At 41.0% G+C, this 21,812-nt stretch overlaps 2 protein-coding genes across 4 annotated transcripts; one reads left to right on the top strand and one right to left on the bottom strand.

Annotated features, from left to right (window-relative positions):
- The first annotated feature begins 4,854 nt into the window (after positions 1-4,854).
- On the top strand, positions 4,855-7,361 carry cfl1l (cofilin 1 (non-muscle), like). The gene is made up of 4 exons (XM_085297249.1): positions 4,855-5,010; positions 5,845-6,140; positions 6,385-6,461; positions 6,613-7,361. The coding sequence occupies exons 1-4, from the start codon at positions 5,008-5,010 to the stop codon at positions 6,720-6,722; spliced, it is 486 nt and encodes a 161-aa protein (XP_085153375.1). The 5' UTR covers positions 4,855-5,007; the 3' UTR covers positions 6,723-7,361.
- A 1,523-nt stretch (positions 7,362-8,884) lies between these two features.
- On the bottom strand, positions 8,885-21,626 carry rrbp1a (ribosome binding protein 1a). Of its 3 annotated transcripts, none has more exons than XM_085297246.1 (27): positions 21,416-21,626; positions 18,611-19,694; positions 17,175-17,329; positions 16,928-17,050; positions 16,249-16,401; positions 15,909-16,027; positions 15,549-15,702; positions 14,512-14,650; positions 14,192-14,373; positions 14,039-14,073; positions 13,875-13,950; positions 13,717-13,754; positions 13,543-13,624; positions 13,416-13,453; positions 13,195-13,273; positions 13,016-13,105; positions 12,832-12,909; positions 12,660-12,749; positions 12,484-12,576; positions 12,326-12,376; positions 12,161-12,241; positions 11,688-11,771; positions 11,377-11,454; positions 10,645-10,728; positions 10,446-10,544; positions 9,493-9,636; positions 8,885-9,405 (listed from the first exon to the last, which is right to left on the bottom strand). In XM_085297246.1, exons 2-27 carry the CDS (start codon positions 19,674-19,676, stop codon positions 9,367-9,369), a joined length of 3,450 nt encoding a protein of 1,149 aa, XP_085153372.1. In that variant the 5' UTR covers positions 19,677-19,694; positions 21,416-21,626; the 3' UTR covers positions 8,885-9,366. The 3 variants fall into 3 exon arrangements, with proteins under 3 accessions (XP_085153372.1, XP_085153371.1, XP_085153373.1); XM_085297245.1 differs by having other exon boundaries at positions 13,416-13,456; positions 21,416-21,625; XM_085297247.1 differs by lacking the exon at positions 11,377-11,454 and having other exon boundaries at positions 13,416-13,456.
- Positions 21,627-21,812: the final 186 nt, after the last annotated feature.

Below are 21,812 nucleotides of genomic sequence, written 5' to 3' on the forward strand. Positions count from 1 at the left end.
ACAAACTAAGAAACTATGGCATCTGCACTCTTTTTTGTTACAAGTCAAATGTTTAAATTACTCAGCAAAATTCAGAAGGTGGTCTGTGACTGAAACTGCTGAGCTGGAACAAGTTTTCTGGCATGCAAAATAAAGGGTGTGGTGACAGGTGAACTGCACATATGACACTCTCTCACAACAAGAGAGATGCAGAACAAAGTGGCTGCACGAGCTCCTCTGAGATGCGAAATGCTGTCGAGAAGTGCAAGATTTCACCCTTTTTGTTTCTCTACCGTTGCCCTAACATTTAAGAGGCTTTCAGAGATTGGAAAGGTCTGAAAGAGTAAAGACTGAAGCAGTCAGGTATGTTTTGCCTTTGTTTTTTTCCTCAGGTTTCACAATCAAAAAACCTCTGAATTACATAATTGTGGCCACTACACTGAAGCAAATCCCACCATTGACTTTGACAACTTCCTGTGCTGCCTGGTTCGCTTGGAGTCTCTCTTCAGGGAGTTTCTGTCCTCATGATCATATTTTTGTCTCACTGACATGAGACAAAATATTTCAATGTTCACTTAACTTCAACAGACTCCTTTAAAACTTTGGACAAGGATGGGACAGGTCAAATAGAGGTGAATTTTTCAGAAGTAAGAACTCATCTGCTACAGATTTAATCATGAGTCTCTACACTGCAAAATAAAATACCAACCATCGTTGTAATTTGATGCCATATAAATAAAACTGAATTAAACTCAACTGAACTGAAGTGAATGGATGGATAGATAGTAACTTGTGCCTGTTTTTGTTTTTTAATCCACAGTGCATAAATGTTGTAGAGGACCTCAGCTGAAGAATTCAAGCTTGTGCTAAAAAGTCATATATATATATCTACACATTTGTTTGTTTGTGTTTCATGCAACTCAATTAGTTGATGGAAACTTTGTGTGAGAATCTGAAGATTTTAAATCTGCAAACATAGCACAGTGCATTTGCTCAAAGAATCTTTATTCGGGTAAAAACAACAACAACAGTCAGTTGTTTCTTTTTCCACTTTTTGTCCTTTAAAAACTAGCATGAAATAAATGTGATGTTTCGAGGAATATGCTTGAAATAACTTTTCAATTTCACACTTTTGCTTTTTGTTGATCAGAATTAGGCAAATTCATTTTTGATGTAAATCATTCTTTCACTGTTACTTTTGCCTGGAAATTATGTCTCAGGTCTATATGACATTCTTTCCGTTTACTTTGACAGTTTGGTTTTGATGCCAATTCCTTTTCAGCATTCACAAAGTCGTTACGCAAAGTAAAGCCATTCTCATCTGCAAAAAAAAGAAATTGGATTCACCTTGGAAAAGTGCTGACCACACCCGACAGCAACAGTACAGCACACTTGAATAGACTAGAAACTTAAACCAAGGTCAGAAGAACAATGGTTTTTGACCATGCAAGTGTGGAATTACTGTTTAGAGATCAAAACAAATCCACCCAGATGAAAACAAACTCTCCTGAAAAACAAATGTAAAAATTTGGAAATGTAATTCTAAACCGCACCGTGCAGTGGGCCTGCATACATGCATCAAATAAGGCCCAGACAACTGCGACTGCAGCTTTAGAGCTGTATAGTCACTGTATATATCATATGTTCTTCAATATGTTGTAAATAATAACACTTATAGATTTTCATATAAAGTGGACCTGTTACACTTTTGCTTACTTTCAGCACCGTTACAACCATGGGTGCTAGAATTAAACTTGAGCAAAATCACAAATTACGAGGTCAGTGCACACAAAATAAATCTCTGGGTTACAAGTATGGTTTGGAGACCGTGGCAGTGACAAAAAGACCAGAGGCCTAGCCAGAGGTGGCAGAGCTAGCGATCAGGATGGACAAGACTGGAACTGAGTATATCTCAAGGACAGCTTCAGTTGAGCGGTTTGGAGAGAAAGGCTGAGATGTTTTGGACATGTGCCGTGGAGAGTATAGCGTGTGTAGCCTGGGAAACTAGTTGCCACACAGGACACAATAGCAGGAGTTCTTGAAGTGATTTAATGGCATACAGATAAGATACGAAAACAAAAAACACAAAACATCCAATGAAAAAATATGCCTGTGGCTACACACATAATCAAACTAATGCCAAACCAAAACCACGCGATCACGCGACACACTGGAGATTGCAGACTATGTCTTTCTACACATGTAAGGACATGGCGGTCTCTAGCACCTGCAGGTGCCGATCACTAATAACAACTACAAACATATAAACCATCTCATTAAAATGTTGCTTTATAACTTTTTTTATTGACACAACAAAGTCTCAACACATTCCAAGCACATTTACTAGGAACTCTGTCCGTGTCGTTGGGAGAGAAAGCCGACATCTCGCAGATTCTGATGCATTGGGTCCGCGCTTTGTGTTCACGTCTTTGTGTGGAATCAGTTTACCTGCTCTGATTTGCTGTTTTAGCTGTTTGGTGGTTGTAAAATCGATTTGAATTGGAAAATCGATTATTGAAACCCAACCCTCGTAGAAACTACTGTTCTTGGCAATTCTGCCACCTCATGGCGGAGGTTTGTAACATCAAGTAAATGTACCTAACAAACCCCAAATTAAAACCATTTTTAAAAACCAAAAACAGATTCAAAAGAACATGATGAGAGAAAATGTTTACGGGCACTCTAACATCCCAAGAGAAAACCTATATATCTCAATTATTAAATTACATTTTAACCACTCGACTACATTTGGACCGTGGAGGTTGAGGATGGAGCTGCCAGGCCGAAGGAACAAGATGAAGAACACAGAGAAGATTCATAGATATAGTGAAGGAGGACATGCAGAAGGTTGGTGTGATAAAATGTAATGCTAAGGATAGAGTGAAAAACAGGCAGATGATCGAGTGTGGTGACCCCTAAAGGGAACGGCCGAAAGAAGAAGAGGATACTGACAAATGCCATACATACAACAGAAAAGCCCAGCAGTGTCAACCATGTTAGTACCCATGATTTACCAGCAGATGTCACAGTTCTCACAGATTTGGTTACCGGCTGTTCTGACGTGGGTTGTGGCAAAACTCCAAATATGCTTGCAGCAGCATGAAATATTCAACTCACAGAGAGCTATGCAGCAGCCATTTCCTGCCCTGTGTGGTTCAGGGTTGTATTTCCTCTTTTAAAACTTTGAGAGTGGCTGCTGCTGGCTGCCTTCAGCTCTGGCAGACAGGCCTTGCAAAAAAATTAAAACCAAAAGAAAAATCTCAGGAACACTGATGAAAGAGTTTTCTGTGCTCAGTTCGATCACACCTTTTGCTAAACAGCTTCCCAACTGTGGGATAAATATAAGTCTTGTTCGAGACACAAATTCTGATGTTAGGCGTTGTACTTATTGCACACCCTGGCTTTTTGGAACAGACGTTAGTCCGGATGTGGGGCGGGACTCTTGACTCTGTAAACCACGAATCCACAGAGAGGAAGAGAGGCCACTGTGCTGCTGAAGCAGAGTATCTGCATTTAAAAATAGTGTCTGAGGTGCCATTAAAAGGACAGGCCTGACAAAAGCACCGTGCCCTTTATCTAAAAAGGATTAGAAAAGAAAAGAATGAAAAAGTTATCTACTGATACGATAAGATGCTGACAGAGAAAGTATGATTTACTACATGAGTTACTGAATGTATTGATTGGAGACTCAGTTTTCTTCTGGCACGGGTATGATTTTAAAGTACACAAAAACAAAAACTTTCAGTAAAGTTATTCTGACAGGACTGGAAGCCTTTTCAAATTTGCATGAATCTCATTTGGATTTTGTCCTGTTATTTGTGATTAAACACTACTGGGATGAATTTATTCATTGTAATCTAAATTAATCTTAAATACCTGGCTCTGGAGAGGAGCTTGTGTACTTGAACTTCCCCCTGGAATCAATTGTCCTATCTAGATCAAGAATACTACTTATCCTAATCTAAAAAAAAAAAAAAAGTATAAAAAATAAAAAATAAATGTGAACATTACATTTGTCTCTGAATTGCAGTGGGCATGTAAGGCAGTAGGGCAAAGAAAAGTAGAGAGATACTCAGTGAAGTACACCCTGTAGCCTGGACCTGTCGTTTTAGCACATTACTTGCTCAAAGAGTCATGGCGCAGGCCTCGTAGGGGCCAGTCAGGCCCCTCCTTCCTTTTACACTTGTATGTCATGTGCATATGATTACACTTCTTTTACATGTACGTCAATGCGACAGAGAGAAACACAGGGCTTGTGGTGCTATGACTTTAAGAGCAGCGGTGCAACTTTTCTGAGCTATAAAAACAAAACTGAGTCATCACCGAGTCACACACAAAAAAAAAACCTTTAAGAAACGAAGCCGGCAACTCAACATTTACACTAACATGCTCTTCTAAACCGGCCCTCACGAGTTGCAAATATGCATGCAGATATAAGTGTGGTTTTGGCCTGAAACAGTCATTTGTGTATCTCACAGCTCACTGTGCAGAAACAGTCTGGTTTCCACAGGTAGCTAAATAAGTTCTTTTGACACATCTCTTTGCTCATCCTACCTATTACCATATAAGGCCATAGAAATCCATCTGAGCTGCAGATGGCTTAAAAAGTGTAGACGCGGTTGTTCTCCATATATGGACGTCATGTGCCGCTCCCGTCTATAACACCTGGGAGCCTCACCTGAGAAAGATAAAAGATATCAAGCTTAACAAGACTAAAGCGCATAGAAGTAAAAGTAACAAAGAAAACAAAAAACACTCACGTTGTGTGAGGCACTTAAGCACACGCACACCTTTTTTGTGATTTAAGCTTCAAATTATAATTGTGATTAAATGCAAATGCTGAGGTTGCAGATGAAACTGTGTCACACCTGGGAACGGAGGGCTGGGCCGCCTTCTGGAGGTGTGCTCAATTCAACAGGGCTCCTCCTCTATGAGTCAACCTGCTCTCCTTCCTTATGACCCCTCAGCTTTTTAACTGCTGCTGCCATTTTTCTCTGCTGCCTGTTTCCGTCACACATCAGAAGCAAAATGGTGAGTACCTCTCACAAAGAATTATGCTAGGATTTTTTTTTTTTTTTTTTTTGCTTGAGCTGCCACTCTTGTGTGATTTGTGCGCTCTGCTAAACAATGCAGCCTTAGAAGTGATGACAGCTTTAAGCCTCCTTTTAAAACCAAATTTGGAGGGAAAAAGGAGGAAAAAAGTGAAAACTGTGTGAAATTGGTTGTCGGTAGAGCAACGGTGTAAGGCTTACATGTGATTACTGTGGAGTGGAAGGAAATAAGAAGATGGCTTGCTCTTGGTGCAGAAGGTTTGTTCATTCATGGTGTGGCTTTGCCTCCAAAATGGAGGAAGCTCCGTTCGTGCTTCAAACTTGTTGAGAGAGAATCCCTTGGGGCGGTGTTTCTTGTGCTAACTTGTTCCACAATGACTGGAATGTGACAGATTCAAGGCCTTAAACTGGGGAAAGAATAGCAACACCCTTTGGCACATTGCTGCTTAAAGAAAGTTGGTTAAATGTTTGCACATTTTAATTGCCTGAACAGCACGTCTCACCAAAGCTGAACTCTTTTTGAAGAGCTTCCTGTTTCTTCATCTTTCATTTCTGCTTTTTCTCTCGGAACAAACTGTCGAAGTTGAGAATATCTGCAGATGTACGACCCAAAGCCCAATTTATTTTAAAGTGCTCATTTTGCATCTTGGTATTTAATACAATTACTCCCAATGCTTAACTTTATAAATCCCATTGTTTAAATGAGAGGCGTGTCACAAATCTACATGTCTGTAGTAGGAGCAGGTGTGTGTGTGTGTGTGTGTGTGTGGGGGAGGTGTTTTTTCCTTTTTATAATATCTTGTCTTTTTACCAGGCATCTGGAGTTAAAGTCACTGACGCCGTTAAGGACCTCATCAATGAAATGAAAGTAGTGAAAAATGATGCTGACCAGAATGAACGCGTAAGATTGGTGATATTCAAAATCGATGACAGTGAGGGCGCCATCGTCGTCGATAAAATCTACCGTCAGAAAGACCTGGCAGACAAGGATGATGTCTTCAAGTTCTTCATCAGCCTCCTGGATTCTAAAGTCTGTCGCTACTTGATGTATGACTGCCACTTTGAAACAAAGGAATCAAGTAGAAAAGAAGAACTGGTCGCTGTGATGTGGTAAGTCCTCAAATTTCTGCTGAGTGTTCCCTCCACTTTTACATGTTATTTATTTCTTTTTATTTTTATTTTATTTTTTTTGCCTGCACCCAACTGATCTGCAGGAAGTAATAAAAGAACTAAGCATGATGTCTGGATTCTGATGCTTTTGAGAGTCTGTCGTTCCAAGGAGACGTTTGCACGAATAGGAAAAATGTTTAAGCAGTCTGTTTTGGACACACGGATAATGGCTTCTCTTCATTAGGGCTCCTGATACGGCACCAATCAAAGAAAAAATGAAATACGCTAGCTCCAAAGATTCCCTGAAGAAGATCCAAACAGGTTTGTGTTGGTTTTTTGTGTTTTGTTTTAATTTTTTAGAAAATGTTTTAACATGCCACGTTCTTATTTACGTGTATTTACTTTGAAATTCTATGATATTGTTAACACAAGCTGGTCTTTCCCTTTTTGTTTTATTTATCTTTTCTAACAGGAGTCAAACACATGCTGGAGATGAATGACCTTTCAGATTATGGAACCAGGGAAAGTTTTGCAGAAAGAATGGGAAAAGGTGTAGTCAAGCTTGAGGGCCACGCTGTGTGAGATCACTGAATTAAGCAATAAGGAATAAATAAATGAATGAAAAATATATATTTTTTGCTTTGTTTCCTTGTTTCAAAATGAGGTCAATTAAACAGATTTGAAATGGTACGTCAAAGGTGATTTTTGGGGGTGGGGTTGGGAGATGGTTGACAAAGCTTAAAGTAGGGGGGAGGCTTGGGCTCTGAATGGGATTTTAATAGTGTTAACACAGGGACACAAAACGATCTGGGCACACAGTCGGACTGTGAAATCAACCTTGTTCAGATGGTATTTTACTCATTTTTGGTTTTGTAGGGTTTTTTTTTTTTTTTTTTTTTTTTTTTTTTTTTTGACTCTTGGTACCTTGAAATTTCTCCTTTTTCCCCCTGTGTAAATACAAACTTCATGAATCCCTGCATTTGTCAGTATATGCCACTTGTCTTCCTTTTTTAATATTTCTCCACAACAAGAAAGCAAACGTGTGCTGTAAAACAACATTAACAACCTATTGTAGTGCCAAAATGGCTGGGATTTAAGTTTGACAGAAATATTCCTAGGGGTGTTTCTTTGACGGACACCTAGAGTTATAGTACAGGGAAAAACAAATCACTGGAATTGCTGCACTGTTGATGTGTTGTCAAATAAACTCAATGCAATGTTTGTGTGATCTTCTTTGCCTCTTGTTTTGATTTACCGGTGCAATTATGATTTGGTATCAACTATCATATTTCAGTGTTCAGGATATGACTTATAAATATTACAGGTAGAAAAGTGGGTGCTTTTAAGAGGTGGGAGTAACTTAATGTATAATCAAGAGAGCTGGAGCCTGGATGTATAGCAAACCGAGCGATATTATTTGCTGATTACTAGTTGTAGCATCACATCCCTAAGAACTGCTCCTTGCATATTATGTCACGTCCTCGTAATTCAAAAATGAGTCGTCTTCGACTTTAAATTGTCGAGATTTCCCACAGAAACAACATGTGAATGTTTCTGAACGTCATGAGACTTTCGGGGATCTCGATTACAAAATATAATCCAGTTCCGGCACTTGATTTGTGAAAACAGGAAGCAGTTTTTAAAGCCGTGTGGGAGCACCGCCTGCCCCCCTCCCTGTCTACTTACCAAAAAATGCATGCACCACAGTGGACCTGAAACACAGGCAGGTGGCTCTTCGAGTATTGGGGCTAAAAGAAACCATCGCACTAGAATTTGGCGGGGTTTGATACGACACTGGATGAACAAGAGGGGCGCTCTGGTCGGTTCGTGATTGGCTGTTTTGCTTTCAGGGAACTAATGACGCACGGCGATTTAGAAAAAGTCGCGCGGCAGCGACGCCTTTTTTTTTTTTTCCCTCTAAGTGATTTACGGCAGTTGAGTAGTTTAACAGTCCTCGGAACTTTGACATCTCTTATTGAAAGCGCAATTAGTGAGGCTTTGACTACATTTAGATTTATATTTTTCTTTTTTATTTATAAAGAAGTCGCACTTTGAGCTTTCTCACTTTACTTGAACTAAAAATGAAATTAGTCTCTTTTTCAGAGACTCTACTCTCCGTAAAGTCCTTGAAGTGGTCATAAAGGAAACAGCCAAACACTCTTGGGGGAATTCTAACAGTTTTATTGAAATTAAAGCTTTAAGAAAATACAGTGGCACCTTTTTCCCCCCTTAAAGGTGTCTTTAGTCTGAGCACTATGGCTGGATTTCACATCTGCATTCAGTTGTATGACAAATGTACACGGAGCATGTTGCTGTCTAACAGGACTTCCTGGTAGATAGCAGTAGTCTTTCTCCACATAGCAATGGTTTGGCAAACAGCTTTTAAGCCTGACACAATGATTTAGAGTGTAGTGGTCCTAAGCCAAATGTCAAAACTTATCACATTCTTCTTTCTTACCAATCTTTCCTTAAAGATAATTAGAGGAAAAACAAAGAATTGGAGTTTTCCTCTATAAAACCATAAGGTCCTTTACAGTAGTGCAATGCCAGGGACTACTGTTGTGAGAATCGGTGCAACATAAATAAAAACTCTATTGAATGCCTTAAGGTAAATGTACTGTGCAGGACACATGACTGAAGATGTGTGGTTTTTAATCACACCGGAACTAAAAATGTGCCATTATGCTTCGCTTCCTGCCAACATTGACTGCATTGCAGCAACAACACACACGCACTGAACACCATTACAGAGTGCCAACACTGTAGTTTATTCATTCATACAAATTCAGATTCAATGTGTGTTAATGGCAACCAGCTACAGAGGAAAAGCAGGCCCTGCACTGATGAACCACATTATGTTCCCATCATTCAACCACATAGAAAAGACATACAAAGTAATTGCACAGGTTGATGCACGTTTGACGTACATTCGGTTTCCCTTTTAACACTGAACTATGGGGGAATGTCAGAAATAGAAGGCAGGGGGATAAATAACTTCTGACATAGCCAGAGTTGTTGAGGGAATGTGGGTTTTAATAAAGATTGCAGCAGGATTATCTCCTCTAATCTTAGTTTGAAATGTTTTTAAAAATATCAAATACTTGATTCCTACAGCTGCAATAAATGCAATCAACTACAGTACAAGAAAAGAAATTTTTGGAATGCATAACTATGGTAATTATAAGGCATATTTGGCAGTTTTGTAGTGTCTGCAGTGAACTTCCTCTCACACAGACGTTCCTTCCTTCAGTTCCACGTATTCTCCCTTGAAAAGAAATATGAGAAATGGTAGCATGAAGATATGTAAGAACAAAAGGTTATGAGCGTACACACTGGGAGTGCATTTACTCACCTTGTTCTCCAGGTGCTCCTGTAGTGTTCTCACCGTCTCCCGCTCTTTGGTCAGCTGCTCCCGAGTAGCTTTAAGAAGCTGCTGGAGCTTAGTGGCTGCCTGGCCCAGGTCTTTGGACAGTTTCTTCTCCTTCGCCAAGCGCTCCTGTTCAAACAACCAGGAGCAAACGTGACACCAATGAACTAAGGTAAAAAAAAAAACACTTTGAAAGAGCTTTACATGTTTTTATAAACAGATGTATTCTTTTTTTATTATATATTATACATATTTGCACATCTTGTTCTTGCTTATTCATTCCATGTTCTATATCAAGTCAAGTGACTTGACTCATGACCTCTTTATACTCTCTTTTGCTGCACTATTCTGAGCCAGGTGATGTATTTTCATTCTGCACTGTTTGGTGTGTAGACTGCATGACAATCAAGTTTCTTTTGTTAGAAGCAGGGCCACTGTCATCCTGACATACTTTGCAGGGTTAAAGATTTATAATAGACCAGCACTCATCCATCCTATACTGTAACCCTGCCACACACTCACCTATGAAATACTACAACCCTATTCATGTAATATGCTCACACTATGCTCGCTATATCTGTATGTTTATGCACAGTTTCAACCATATCAGTAGTTTTTATAATAATAATAATAATAAAAGCACTTTACGATTCCACTATTCATTCACTCTCACATTCACACACTGGTGGAGGCAAGCTACAGTTGTAGCCACAGCTGCCCTGGGGCAGACTGACAGAAGCGAGGCTGCTATATCGCACCATCACCAGTAGGCGGTAGACCAAGACAGACAGAGCTGGAGATCGAACCGGCAATCTTCCGGTTACAGGATGAGCTTCCCAATGCCTTGAACCACGGTCGCACTTTTTGTTTAATTTAAACAAAACAAACAAACAGTGGTTGCTATTTTCTAACAAAACGCTATTGTAGCCATTGCGCACCTTCAGCTGAGCTACGTCTTCAGTGTCGGATTGTGGCGACTCTGAGGAATCCTTTAAAAGATCCAGTTGAGCCTGAAGTTCTGCTACAGTTTTTTGGGCCTGAAAGTTGACAGCACACATCTCTGTTATCCACTGCGAACTTAAGAGAAACGTAAAGGTGTAAGAAGAACATAAATACTGCACAGACTGTAGCTGATACCTTCTCATACTCTTCTGAGAGCTGCTGCCTGTGGGTCGCCTCCCCGTGCAGCTTCTCTGCCGTCTGGCTCAACTCGTTCTGGACCTGGCGGCAGACAGAGGCACACTATAAATACACACATACACACACACACTAATAAGCAGCACAGTGATGCGTAAACAAACATTCTTTTGTTAAATTGCCAGCACTGTGCACACACCAACATACATAAATCAAAAGCTGCTCAACCTGTGGACCGAGTTAGTACTTTCTCTCGCTGTTTCTAGGTGAAAGACTAAAATCAAACACGAGGTTTCTGGGCTTTTAAACATATAAACAAATATCAGGAAACAAAACAGAGGTGAGCATGCAAGTGGAGAATCAGCAGCAGTTAAGAGTTAGGCTCACTCTGTTAGTGCAAGCAGTGGTTAGCATAAACAGCTGCCCTGCTGGAGGAGTACTGGACGGACCGGAATTACAGCCCTACTATATCGGAGTCATCAGGACTTTTTTTTTTTTTCATGGAAGATCCGTCATTTAGGAGAAGGAAATGACCAAATGTGTTTCTAATTCACATGACAACACACATCTGGATCCTTGCAAATTTAATTCGATGTCCTATTAAATGGAACCAAACCCAATTGTGAAGGAAATGTTAAAAAAAACAAAAAACAAAGGAGATTTATTTAAGCCGTTCATGTCACTGTCCAGTACTCTCTAACAGGAAGTGAAGGGTGACATTTGCACCCTGACCTGAGTGGGTTGAGCCTCAGCCGGGCCATTCTGTTCTTGCTGGGCCCGCAGCGTGATCTCGCTCAGCTGCTCTCTGACCTGAAAAAGGAAGCCGCCGCTCGTCACTGTTTACGTAACCTCCATCCATGAATCTCTCGCTTGGCACTCATAAGTCAGTGACAGCTTACTGAGCTGGTTCTGCATGTGAAGTCATGAGTCGCATGGATTCCTTAACGAAAATTCCCTCCTCTCAACTCAAGTACACTTTCATAAGAATGCTTTACATATTATTGGCTAGACGATGGGAAAGTGAGTCACGGCGGTGTAGTCACCTGTGCGAGCTCCTCCTTGTGTGCCTTGGCCTCCTTCCGGGCCAAATCCAGCTGGCTCTGACACTCCGACAGCTGCAGCTTCAGCTGAACGCAGAGCAGAGCACAGGCAGGAGCCAATGTTAGTGTTGTTGTTTTAAGTGGAACAAAATATGTAAATGAACACATCATTTTAAATATTAACATAACTCAGCAAATTTATTATTAGATATTCTCCAGCTTAACCCCTTAACTCTTGTGTATCATATTTGATAAAGGAAGCTTTTGTACGTTTTTGAGACTTCTACATCAGTGTGTTACATTTGCACTTTAATAAATGCATGGAAGTTGTTTTTTAACTAGTCAAGAAACCAGGTGTATAGCCTGAATGCAAGAATAAAGGTGAAACTATGCCAGTAATATACAAGTTTCTGTCATTTAATATAAATATAATACAATTCTAGTAAGCCTGCTAAAGATCTTAGCTGCTTGTGTACCTGCTCCATCTCCTCTGAGATTAGATGACTGTCTGTCTGCTTTTCCAGCTGGGCTTCCAGAAGCATCATCTGCTCCTTCAACTGTAGAGAAAAAAAAAAAAGACAACTTAAAACATGCCAACTTACCCCCAGGAGGTGATTTAAATAGAGTGGAGAAATCCTCACCTGTTCTATACTTTGGTTTTCTGCTTCCAGCTTACTGACTTTCTGCAAAGCCTGGCAATGTAACAAGATACCGTAAATTAGTTTTGAAAACCCCTGAAAGTGACATTGTTTTTAAAGTCAAGATAAAGATAAAATTTTTAGTAGGTATTATTAGTCACCTCTTTCAGCTGTTCCTCTGAGTTAGCCATCTTGGATTTCCATACGAGCTCTTCCTCCTCCACACTCTTCTGAAGATGTTTCAGCATTCCTTCCTAAAGGAGAAAATGGAGAGATCTATAGATGGACCATATCAACTTTGTAATCCGTAATTCACCACTGGATTTTAGAAACGTACAGTTTCAGCCAGTACTGTCCTGTACTGTTCACATTCAGCCTGCAGGGAACCATGGCTTTCCTCCCCCTCCTTCAGTTTCTCAAGCAACTCCTATAACAAACCACAAACATTCACAACCTCTTCTGCCAGGTTACTTTAAACCAGTATGTGGAAACAGTGTAAAGTGGCTTACTGAATGTGCTGTGTTTGACTGAGACTCCTGGCTCAGAGCTCCCTGAGCGTTCTGTGTAAACACTTTTAACCAGTTTAACTAAGAGGAGAAAAAGTAGGCATAAATGAGTCACAGGCACATTATCACCTGTTTTGGAATAAAAAGCTCATTCAGCAACTCTCCCAGTGAAATCCCCCTTTCTTACCTGCTCTGTCTCTACAGGTATCTGTGGGAAAAGTGTCTGGAGAGCTTCTTTGGTTTCATTTTGAAAAGCTGCCAGTTCTGCCGCAGTGTTCTGTTTAAGCAGTGAACGACATTATCAGTAAGGTGACTGGCAGCAAACTGGTTTCCGCTGATAAGCCACCAGCAGGTGAAAAGACTTACCGCGTGAGTGGCAACCTTCTCTTTTGCTACCCTCAGTTCATCTTGTAATGACGTGACCAGAGCATCCTTTTCAGTCAAACTATTAAAGCAAACAAAAGACAAAACAGATGTAAATAACTGACCTAATTTTATGCGAGGCTGATCTTTACATGTGGCAGACTTATTAACCTGTGTGTACGATTTGCCTGTTAAGGCAGAACAGCAACATTTAAGTGCATTACCTGTTCTGTAGTAGTGCAAGCTCTGCAGAGCCATCTGACTGCTGAAACAGGAACAACATGCAAATCAATTTTTTTCTTTCTGGGCAGCTCTAAAAGCAGAATCATGCACATCGACAGGAACGCTTACTTGTGTGTTCTTCAGTGTCACCATTTCTTCTTTGAGGTTTTTGAGTTCATCCTGAAGTGCTGTGACCTGACTGGCATCTTCACTAAAAGGTTACACAATTTACACAGAGGTATAAATCATAACAAAACCAACCTGCACTTTCTATTAGCCCAAGATAATTATAAAGCACCTTACCTCTTATTTCTTTGCTCAAGCTCAGCAATAGTGTTCTCCTATTGAAAGGGAACATTATTTGCCATTAGCCCATTTTTTGCGATCTATATTTATCCTGAGAAACTGAGAAGTGATACTTTTTGGTAACAAATTAAATGTCAAATGCATGCAGTGCTTACAGCAGCTTCCTTCTTTATCTGCAGTTGCTTCAGTTCCTCGTGAAGCACATTTAACTGGCTCTCTCTCTCTTGCAAGCTGTACATAAGGGCGTGATATTTAGAAAGTGAATAAACCAGCATTGGATGTGATATTGATTTATGAGAGAGGAAGAGTAAACACCTACCTGATCTTTAGACGTTCCACATCTTCAGAGTTCACCTGGAAAATGTAAAAATAACAAACATCTTTAGGTGTGACTACATACTAGTCAGCAATTTTAGGTGTGGTTACGTATTAGTCATCTCTTTCATAGAGGTCAAACTTAAAATACTTTTACCTGTTTGTTATCCTCCTCCTTTTTATTCTGACTGGCCTCCAACAGGGAGTTGATTGACGCCACCTGCTGTTCAAGCTGTCTTTTCTCTTTCTTTGTCTCCTCCAGCTGGACAGTGAAGGCATCCACCTGAGCAGAACGCTCCTTGAGCTCAGCCTCCAACTTCTTAACACGTACTTGAAACTCTGTAGAAATAAAAACTTGCAAGTTAATCTTTAGCTTTAAATACTTTGACTAAGACTTGTCTAAGATTAATTTTTCTATTTAAACTACTGACATAAAAAAATGCCAACACTTAAATATGATAGCCTTTGCTCACTGACCTGAGAGTGTGCCACTGTCCTGTTGGGCCTTGTCCAAAGTTGCCTGCAGGCTGCCATTTCTACTCTGTGTTGTTCTGAGTTCCTCACACACCTCCTCCAATTTCCTCTGCAATGCCTGTTCTTTCTCTGCGTGGCTGGTCTGAAGAAGAAATTAAGTTGTTACAAACAGCAGAGGGCAGCAAAGTATCACTAAAACTTTTCTTGTAACTGACAGCATTGAGTCATATGCATCCTTAAAAGTTCCACAAAAGGAAAGAGCCAACAGAAAATGTCACAAAAAGAAAAAAATATTAACAGTTACATTAAACAGACATCTTATTTCTAAGCTAAGCAGTTCTTTCTACGAGCATCACAGGAGGAGATTTGATTTGGAAATGACAGAATTTCCTTTGTCTCCATGTTGTTGATAGTCACAGTCCAAAAAAATATAACTCTTTCATCATGTGAGCGTGATTTGTTGCATAATATGTACAAAGACTTTAGACTGCTGGGAGGGCAGTAAGTAAATGATTAAACAAAAGGCACACTTGACTTGTGAGAAGTGCTGACTCACTTGTTCCACATTACCAGTAATAGCTCAGAGCAGCAGCATTCCATGAGTGGGACTGTGTGGGCTGATAGTGCATAAAACAAGGAAATTAACAGACCAAAACACACTGTTGTACTTCCTGCCTGAAAACTGGAAATGGTGTCACGTTTTTATGGCCGATTACAACAGGCTGGGGAGGAGCGATGCTCGGACATGAACGCATTCCAGCTGGCACCTACAGCCCCCGTCATTGTTACAGCTGCATTCCATTCTCGGCCCTAGGCTCTATGATTACAAGGCAATTAGACGTCCCTTAACATTAGAGAGTCTAGAGATTGGTGGGGAAAGGCCTAGGCTTGCATTTTGTAGATGCTCAGACACCAACTCGCTGCAGAAACAAGATTATATAAAAAAAGCTAGAATAAATGTGGTCCCATAGCAAAACAGACAGGGAAAAAAAAAAAAAAATCAGGTCTTATGTAGTGATAATAAAGATAATGCAGCCAACCTGAAACTGTGAGAGCTCCTTCTCAGCAGCAGAGACCTTGGCCTCCAGCCCTTTCCTTATGTTCTCATCTGCAAGCACACTCTCCGTCTTCTCTCCGAGTTCCTTGGTTAACTTTGCACATTCCTGTCGCAGCTTGGCCAGCTCTGCATTTTGTCTGAGGGCAGAGGGGAGACAGACATCAGCTCAAGAGTAAAGACACATGCCTTTCAAGCCTGAGTCAACCTTCAGACCTGTTATAAAAAGAATCTGAATCAGTACACACTGTACTGAAGTTAAAACTTAATGTATTTATAAAGAGGTAAAAATCTCTTAATGCCCCATACTAGTCAGTTACCGTGTCAGCGTTTGGTAAAAACTCACTTGCTCTCGGCTTGACTCGTAGCCTGGTTGAGCGCATCACGCAGGATGGAGTTCTCCTGCTGTAGGCGAGCAAGTTGGGCATTGGGGCCTTTTTCCAGCTGGTCCTGAAGGCTTAGGATCTGCAGTCATTTTTAAGATTTTTTTTTAATGTTGCTAAAGAAACCATTAAGCCTGGTGCTACTGCTCTTTCACAAGAGTAATGTTTAATGTGTTTCAAGAGTAAACTAAATCTTCCTTTCTAACAGGAGTCAGATTACTCAGAGAACCATAAAATAATACAACGCAAACACAAATATACCCGTTTGATTTTTAAATTCAATGTAATGTGTATTAAACTGACCTTTGCATTGAGTCTCTGCGTTTGGGCTACGTGGTCCTGGTAGCTGGCCTGCATGCGAGCCTGCAGAGCAACCATTTCTTGCTCTCTCTTACTCAGCTGAGAACTCAGCCTCGTCTCTACGCTGGCCACCTTGGCCTTCTCAGCAGACAACTCCTGATAAATGGACGGCACAATCAGAGAAAGGATTCACGTTCATTGTGTTACAACAAGTCACTTAAGAATGAAATCTCACCAACTGTCCATCAATCTCACGAGAGAGGAGAGGATTATAAATTTTGGAACATATTATTGGCTTTACCTCTCACTTAGCACCTACCAATCAGGTTTTTAAAAAATATATCATAATACGGTGTAAAACAGAGCAGTGGCTACCAAATCAAAGTGAAACTACTGCCCCTGCATCTTAAAGATTTTTTTCTCTATTGTAACCTGATAAAGTTAGCTTCCCAATAGTGCCACCCTCAGGACAAAAGAAGAATAGTGCAGCTGTCAGTGCACAGTCATGGCAACAGGATATTAGTCCTTTTAATTTAGTTTATCTGCTGCCATAATGCCAAACCACACTTTCAGGCTTAGTTATAATAAGGATTTAAATGCAGCTATGATTCTCGTCCATATTATGAGTAATAATAGTCTCACTGGGCAGACCTGCTGTTTTTGAGACTCTTCTATGTCTGACCTTGGTGAGCTCTCGAAGACGATTCTTTACTGCAGAAGCATCCTCTTGCTCTGCTGCCAGCTGTTTCTCTCGCTCGTCCAGCTGCTTCTTCAGCATGGCCACTGGGTCTCCTTTCTGAGTGGCCTAAACACACAAACAAACACACAGAGAGATGCAAAAGAATGAATCTTTCTTCAACTCTCAAATGTATTCAGTGAACTATGTTCTTTTGTGAGGCTTTTCCTTCACTGACTCTGCTGTTCCATACCTTGTGCCAGGTGTCCTGGATGATGCCAACTTTCTCAGACAGAATCTCGATGAGCCTGTGTGCCTCTCCCTCACTGAACACCATGCTGCTGATGGTTGATACCAGGGCCTTATAAGGCAGGTACAGCGGAGCATCGGCAGAATCCACTGCTGCAACTGCAAAGGCAAACACAGAATAATGCAGAAGAATTAAATAAACTCAGAATTAATTAATATCTAAAATAAGGTGGTCTAGACAAAGGTGACTGAATTCTCTCACACCGCCTTAGGAAAAGGACAATGCTACAACATGTCCTTTGGGTCTGGGGCCCTGGGCATTTTCAGATGGCAAAATAATGGGGCATTGTGGCACCAGGCGGAGACAAGCCTCAGGCAAGTGAGAAAGCCGACCCCACCTCTCTTCTCATTGTCAGCAGCACTGAGAGGCTTTGTAAGTTAACAAAACAGAGCAACAGTGTTTGGACAAGCTGGTGTGCTCTCTGTCCTCCAGAGCTGAGTGCCAGACGTTACCCACCACTGCCATTGGCACTATTTCCACAAGTCCACAGCTCAAGTTCATCAGTACTGACAAGTTATTCCTGACTTAGATTGTAAGTATGTGTATGCAAGCCAACTCTTAAACATTAAACTCTCACTACAACAACCAGTGTTATGGCTAATGTAGTTCCTGCCATTTCCATTGATTTAAATGAGAAGGTCTATTATAGAAACTGTAACAGTAACAGCAGATAGCTGCATAGCATAATAGCAGGCCTTTGCGTTGAGCAAACAATGTCTTGTTTACATTAAAGAATAGCTGCTTGTAGAGTTAATCAAAGAGCAAACAACCAGCTTCCCAGAAAAAAATGTCGATATCTAAAACATATGAAGGGTTACCAAGGAAGTAAAGACAGTGAGTACTTCTCATTTTGGAACATGTACAACATTAGATCTTCTGTTTTACACTGATGTGAACTCATTCCTCCTCCACCACTGGAGATGGACCAGTCCCTTAAATGTGCCTCAAAAAGAGCAGGGAGGAGGCTTCGAGAGGAGCTTAGAGCAAGGAAACACGTGCATCCTAAAAAGTATTCTGTATGCACACACAGAAAATCACCAGCACTGGAACCAAGGATTCCCATTCATCTCTCCCTCACATCTCTTTGGAAGAGGTAAAAGATGCCAGAAAGACATATGTGAGGGAAATGAAGGGACATATTAGCATAATAAAAAGCAGCCAGTGCAGCACTGTGGTCATATCTGAAACTAAAGCTGCGGTTTCTGTAGAGCTATGTGCATTGTCATCTACCGTGTGTAGACTGCCTGTTTCGGAGCCATTCCTCTTTCTTTAATAACTTTAAAATTAAACTATATAAATATTAAAATAAGATTAATAATACTACATTTTGCAACATCTAGTACACAGTAATCAGAGATCTCTAAAATATAAATGCTTACCAGGCTCAGTCTTCTTCTTTGATGCCTTTTTCTTGGGTTCTTGTGCTTTTGCTGCAACAGAGGGAGCCTGCTGGGATCCCACCGGGGGCACAGCCATCACTGGGACATCTTTAGTGACAGCCTCCAGCACCGGAGCAGTTTTAGATGGAGCTGGTACAGACTTGGTTGGTGCTGGAGCAGATTTGGATGTGACAGGGGCAGGCTTAGCTGATGCAGGAGCAGCAGAAGTGGAAGATTTGGTTGAAGAGGACTTGGCTGTTGTAGAAGTTGGAGCAGGAGCAGACTTCGTTGAAGCAGGTGGAGGAGCGGCCTTGGCTGAAGCAGGTGAAGGAGCGGCCTTGGCAGAAGCAGGTGGAGGAGCGGCCTTGGCTGAAGCAGGTGGAGGAGTACACTTGGCTGAAGCAGGTGGAGGAGCGGCCTTGGCTGAAGCAGGTGGAGGAGCGGCCTTGGCTGAAGCAGGTGCAGAGGATGGAGCAGTTACCTTCGTTGGGGCAGAGACTGGAGCCTGGGTTACGGCAGAAGCTGCAGAGGACTTGATCGGTTCAGACACAACTACAGATGACTGGGTTGAAGCTGGCTCAACCTTTGCCACTTTCTGCTTCTTCTTCTTCTCTTTAGGTGAAGGTGCAGGTGAGGGCTCAGGAGCTGGGTTTGGTTCAGCAGCAGACTTGGGCTGCATCTCTGCTGCAACTTCAAAAGTGGAGACAGGCACAGAAACAGAAGGAGCTACAGTTGGCGCAGTTACACCCTCACTGACTATGTCAGCGTCAGTGTCGGCATCGCCTTCAGAAACGTCTTCAGCTTTCTCCTGCTCTGGGATCTTCCCATTGGGCTTTTCATCTTTCTTCTTTCCACGGTTCTTCTTCTCAGACACTTTGTCCTTTTTCTTTTTCTCAGTGCGAACAGACTGTGTCTTACCCAGTTCTCTGCGCTGTTTAGCCAGGGCCTCCTCATAAGAGGTCTCCTTCATGGAGAAGGTGGAGACGAGGGCAATCCCAACAGCAGAGATCACCATGAATCCACCAAAAACCATAATCCCAAGGGTCTGGGGGTCATAGATATCCATGGCTAAATTTTAGTAAACCTGGAAAATAAAAATAAAAGGGGGGGGGGGGGGGGGATTCACTTTGTCATTCATACTCAGACAAAATTGTAATATTACCAAAGAAAAAAATGTAAGTAACATTAGCTGCTTTAGCAAAGCAACTGATCAGACAGAATTACCATTAATGCTCTTAGGAGAAACAATCCTAGCTTTTACATCAAACGGCCTCAAGGTGTCACTGTCAAGTCCAATAACTTGTGGCCACAGAAAGCAGAACAATAAATCTTGAACTCTGAAACCAAATAGTTGCTTACTTTCGGGTTGAATGCGTTTTTCTCACATTTATTTGCATCTCATACAGTCAGTTTAACACTGAATGCAAGAGCGATAACCTCAGACAAAGTGTCATTTAAAGCCATTCACTTTTTTAACATTAGAATTATCATTTTGATTACTGCATTTTTATAACAGAACAGGTCCATACTTTTGGGCACGATATCTTCTGAAGCAAAATCAAAAACTTTTTTGAAACAGATGCTCAAAAAATTGATCGATCATATCAAAAATGGTTACAAACCAATGTAATACACACAGAAAATGCAGAGATTTCCATAAGCTGACTTGTGGTTAAAGTAAATGCCTTCAAGAGTATTCAGCTTTTTCTTCAAGGCTCTTAAAAGTTCTTCTCACAGACCAGAACATTTCACCTGCAGGGTGAAATGTTGGCTGACTGTTTTTTGCGGGTCACTAAAACACCTTGATTTATTCTAGCAGAATTATCATTTATATCTGGAACAGATATGTTATCTTAACAGAAAATGCATAAACACAAGAAGCCAACACATGTAGAGGTTTATTGTTTTAAAACAAAGCAACGTGACACGGAAAGGAAAAGTGCAGAATAAGAGTCCAGAGTCCCTGTTCATTGCAGGGTCTATAAGCTAGACTCAAAGGGGAAGGTACGGCCCTGCCTCCTATCTGTGATGTCACACACCAGCGCATCTTTACTCAGGCTGAACTGAAGAAGAGGACTGAAAGAAAGCTAACTCGACCCCAACTGTTATATAGAAGTGCACCTTTGTTACGAAAAACACATCCCTCAGACAGAGCCTAAGATATCTGACTTTAATTCATGGCTATAGTGGTTCTCATAGAGGGTGTACTGAAGATATTTAAACTGTCTTCAGATAAAAGGCGTGAAATTGAATAAGTCGTGAAGGTTTTAAAAAGATGTATATAATAACAGCTTACTTGTTCCCCATAATCTAATACACACACATCGACTTCAATAACTTCAAAGATAGTTTATTCAAGCTAATCCTAAAATTATCCCAAAACCACAAGTGAAAGGGATTATTCAAAGTTTACAAACCGTTATGAGCACCCTATTTCTCGTGCCGCGCATTAAAGCACAGTGATGTGCAAATGCTCCAAGTATTTCATTTATTTATTTATTTTAAATTTTATATGGTTTTAATCAATACTTACCAGCTAGCACTGCAGCTAACACTATGAATCAATGAAATTGGCTAACGTCCTGCACAATAAGCGTCGCTTACGCAACAAAAATGGACAACACAAGCTGTAATAAAAATGCAGACTAAACAGTTAGCGAGAAAAAGGTCTAAAATCATTTTAAATAACTTCCGTCTGGTCTGTTTCTATGGCAGTAGTTTTCTTAGGGGCTAACAGTTAACAGCTTTCCAAGCTAGCTAAAGATGGTTCAATGAATAAAAAAATTCCAAGAATCCCACGCTTACCCCGGCGCTGATAACGCTACGTCTGCTCGCTTCAAAGGGAATATACTGAGGTCGAGTTATAGATGAAGTGGCTTTTGAGCAAAGCTACCTATATTTCCAGCTATCTGGCTAACTTGTCTTTTTTTCCAGTGCTCTCCTCCTGACTCCGCTGGAGAATCCTCGGTCTGCTGTGAAGTCGTGGCACTTTGAGCTGGCTAGACGCGCTGGCCCCATGCCCCAGATAGCTACCATAAATCCACAAGGTTTCTGATTGGCTGGAATGTTCTCAAGACGGAAATGAGGCTGCTGGGAGTTGTAGTTTACTGCGGTCATGGAAAAAGTTCGCACAGTGAGATGGTTTTTCAGTCAAACAAAAGCGATTTGTTTGAAACGGAGAGTAAGTAAGTAAGTTTCCTGT

The sequence above is a fragment of the Mchenga conophoros genome, linkage group LG13 (assembly GCF_057382185.1).
Source record: "Mchenga conophoros isolate Kocher_MC1m ecotype Shallow Benthic linkage group LG13, M_conophoros_male_GT1.1, whole genome shotgun sequence".
Taxonomy (NCBI): domain Eukaryota; kingdom Metazoa; phylum Chordata; class Actinopteri; order Cichliformes; family Cichlidae; genus Mchenga; species Mchenga conophoros.

Coding starts and splice junctions, on each gene's coding strand:
- cfl1l (XM_085297249.1), top strand. Junction 6,141..6,384: donor GAACTGGTCGCTGTGATGTG/GTAAGTCCTCAA, acceptor TCTCTTCATTAG/GGCTCCTGATACGGCACCAA. Junction 6,462..6,612: donor CCTGAAGAAGATCCAAACAG/GTTTGTGTTGGT, acceptor CTTTTCTAACAG/GAGTCAAACACATGCTGGAG.
- rrbp1a (XM_085297245.1), bottom strand. CDS start 19,676: ATGGATATCTATGACCCCCAGACCCTTGGGATTATGGTTTTTGGTGGA. Junction 13,106..13,194: donor AGAAGGTTGCCACTCACGCG/GTAAGTCTTTTC, acceptor CTGCTTAAACAG/AACACTGCGGCAGAACTGGC. Junction 9,406..9,492: donor AGGAGCACCTGGAGAACAAG/GTGAGTAAATGC, acceptor TTTCTTTTCAAG/GGAGAATACGTGGAACTGAA.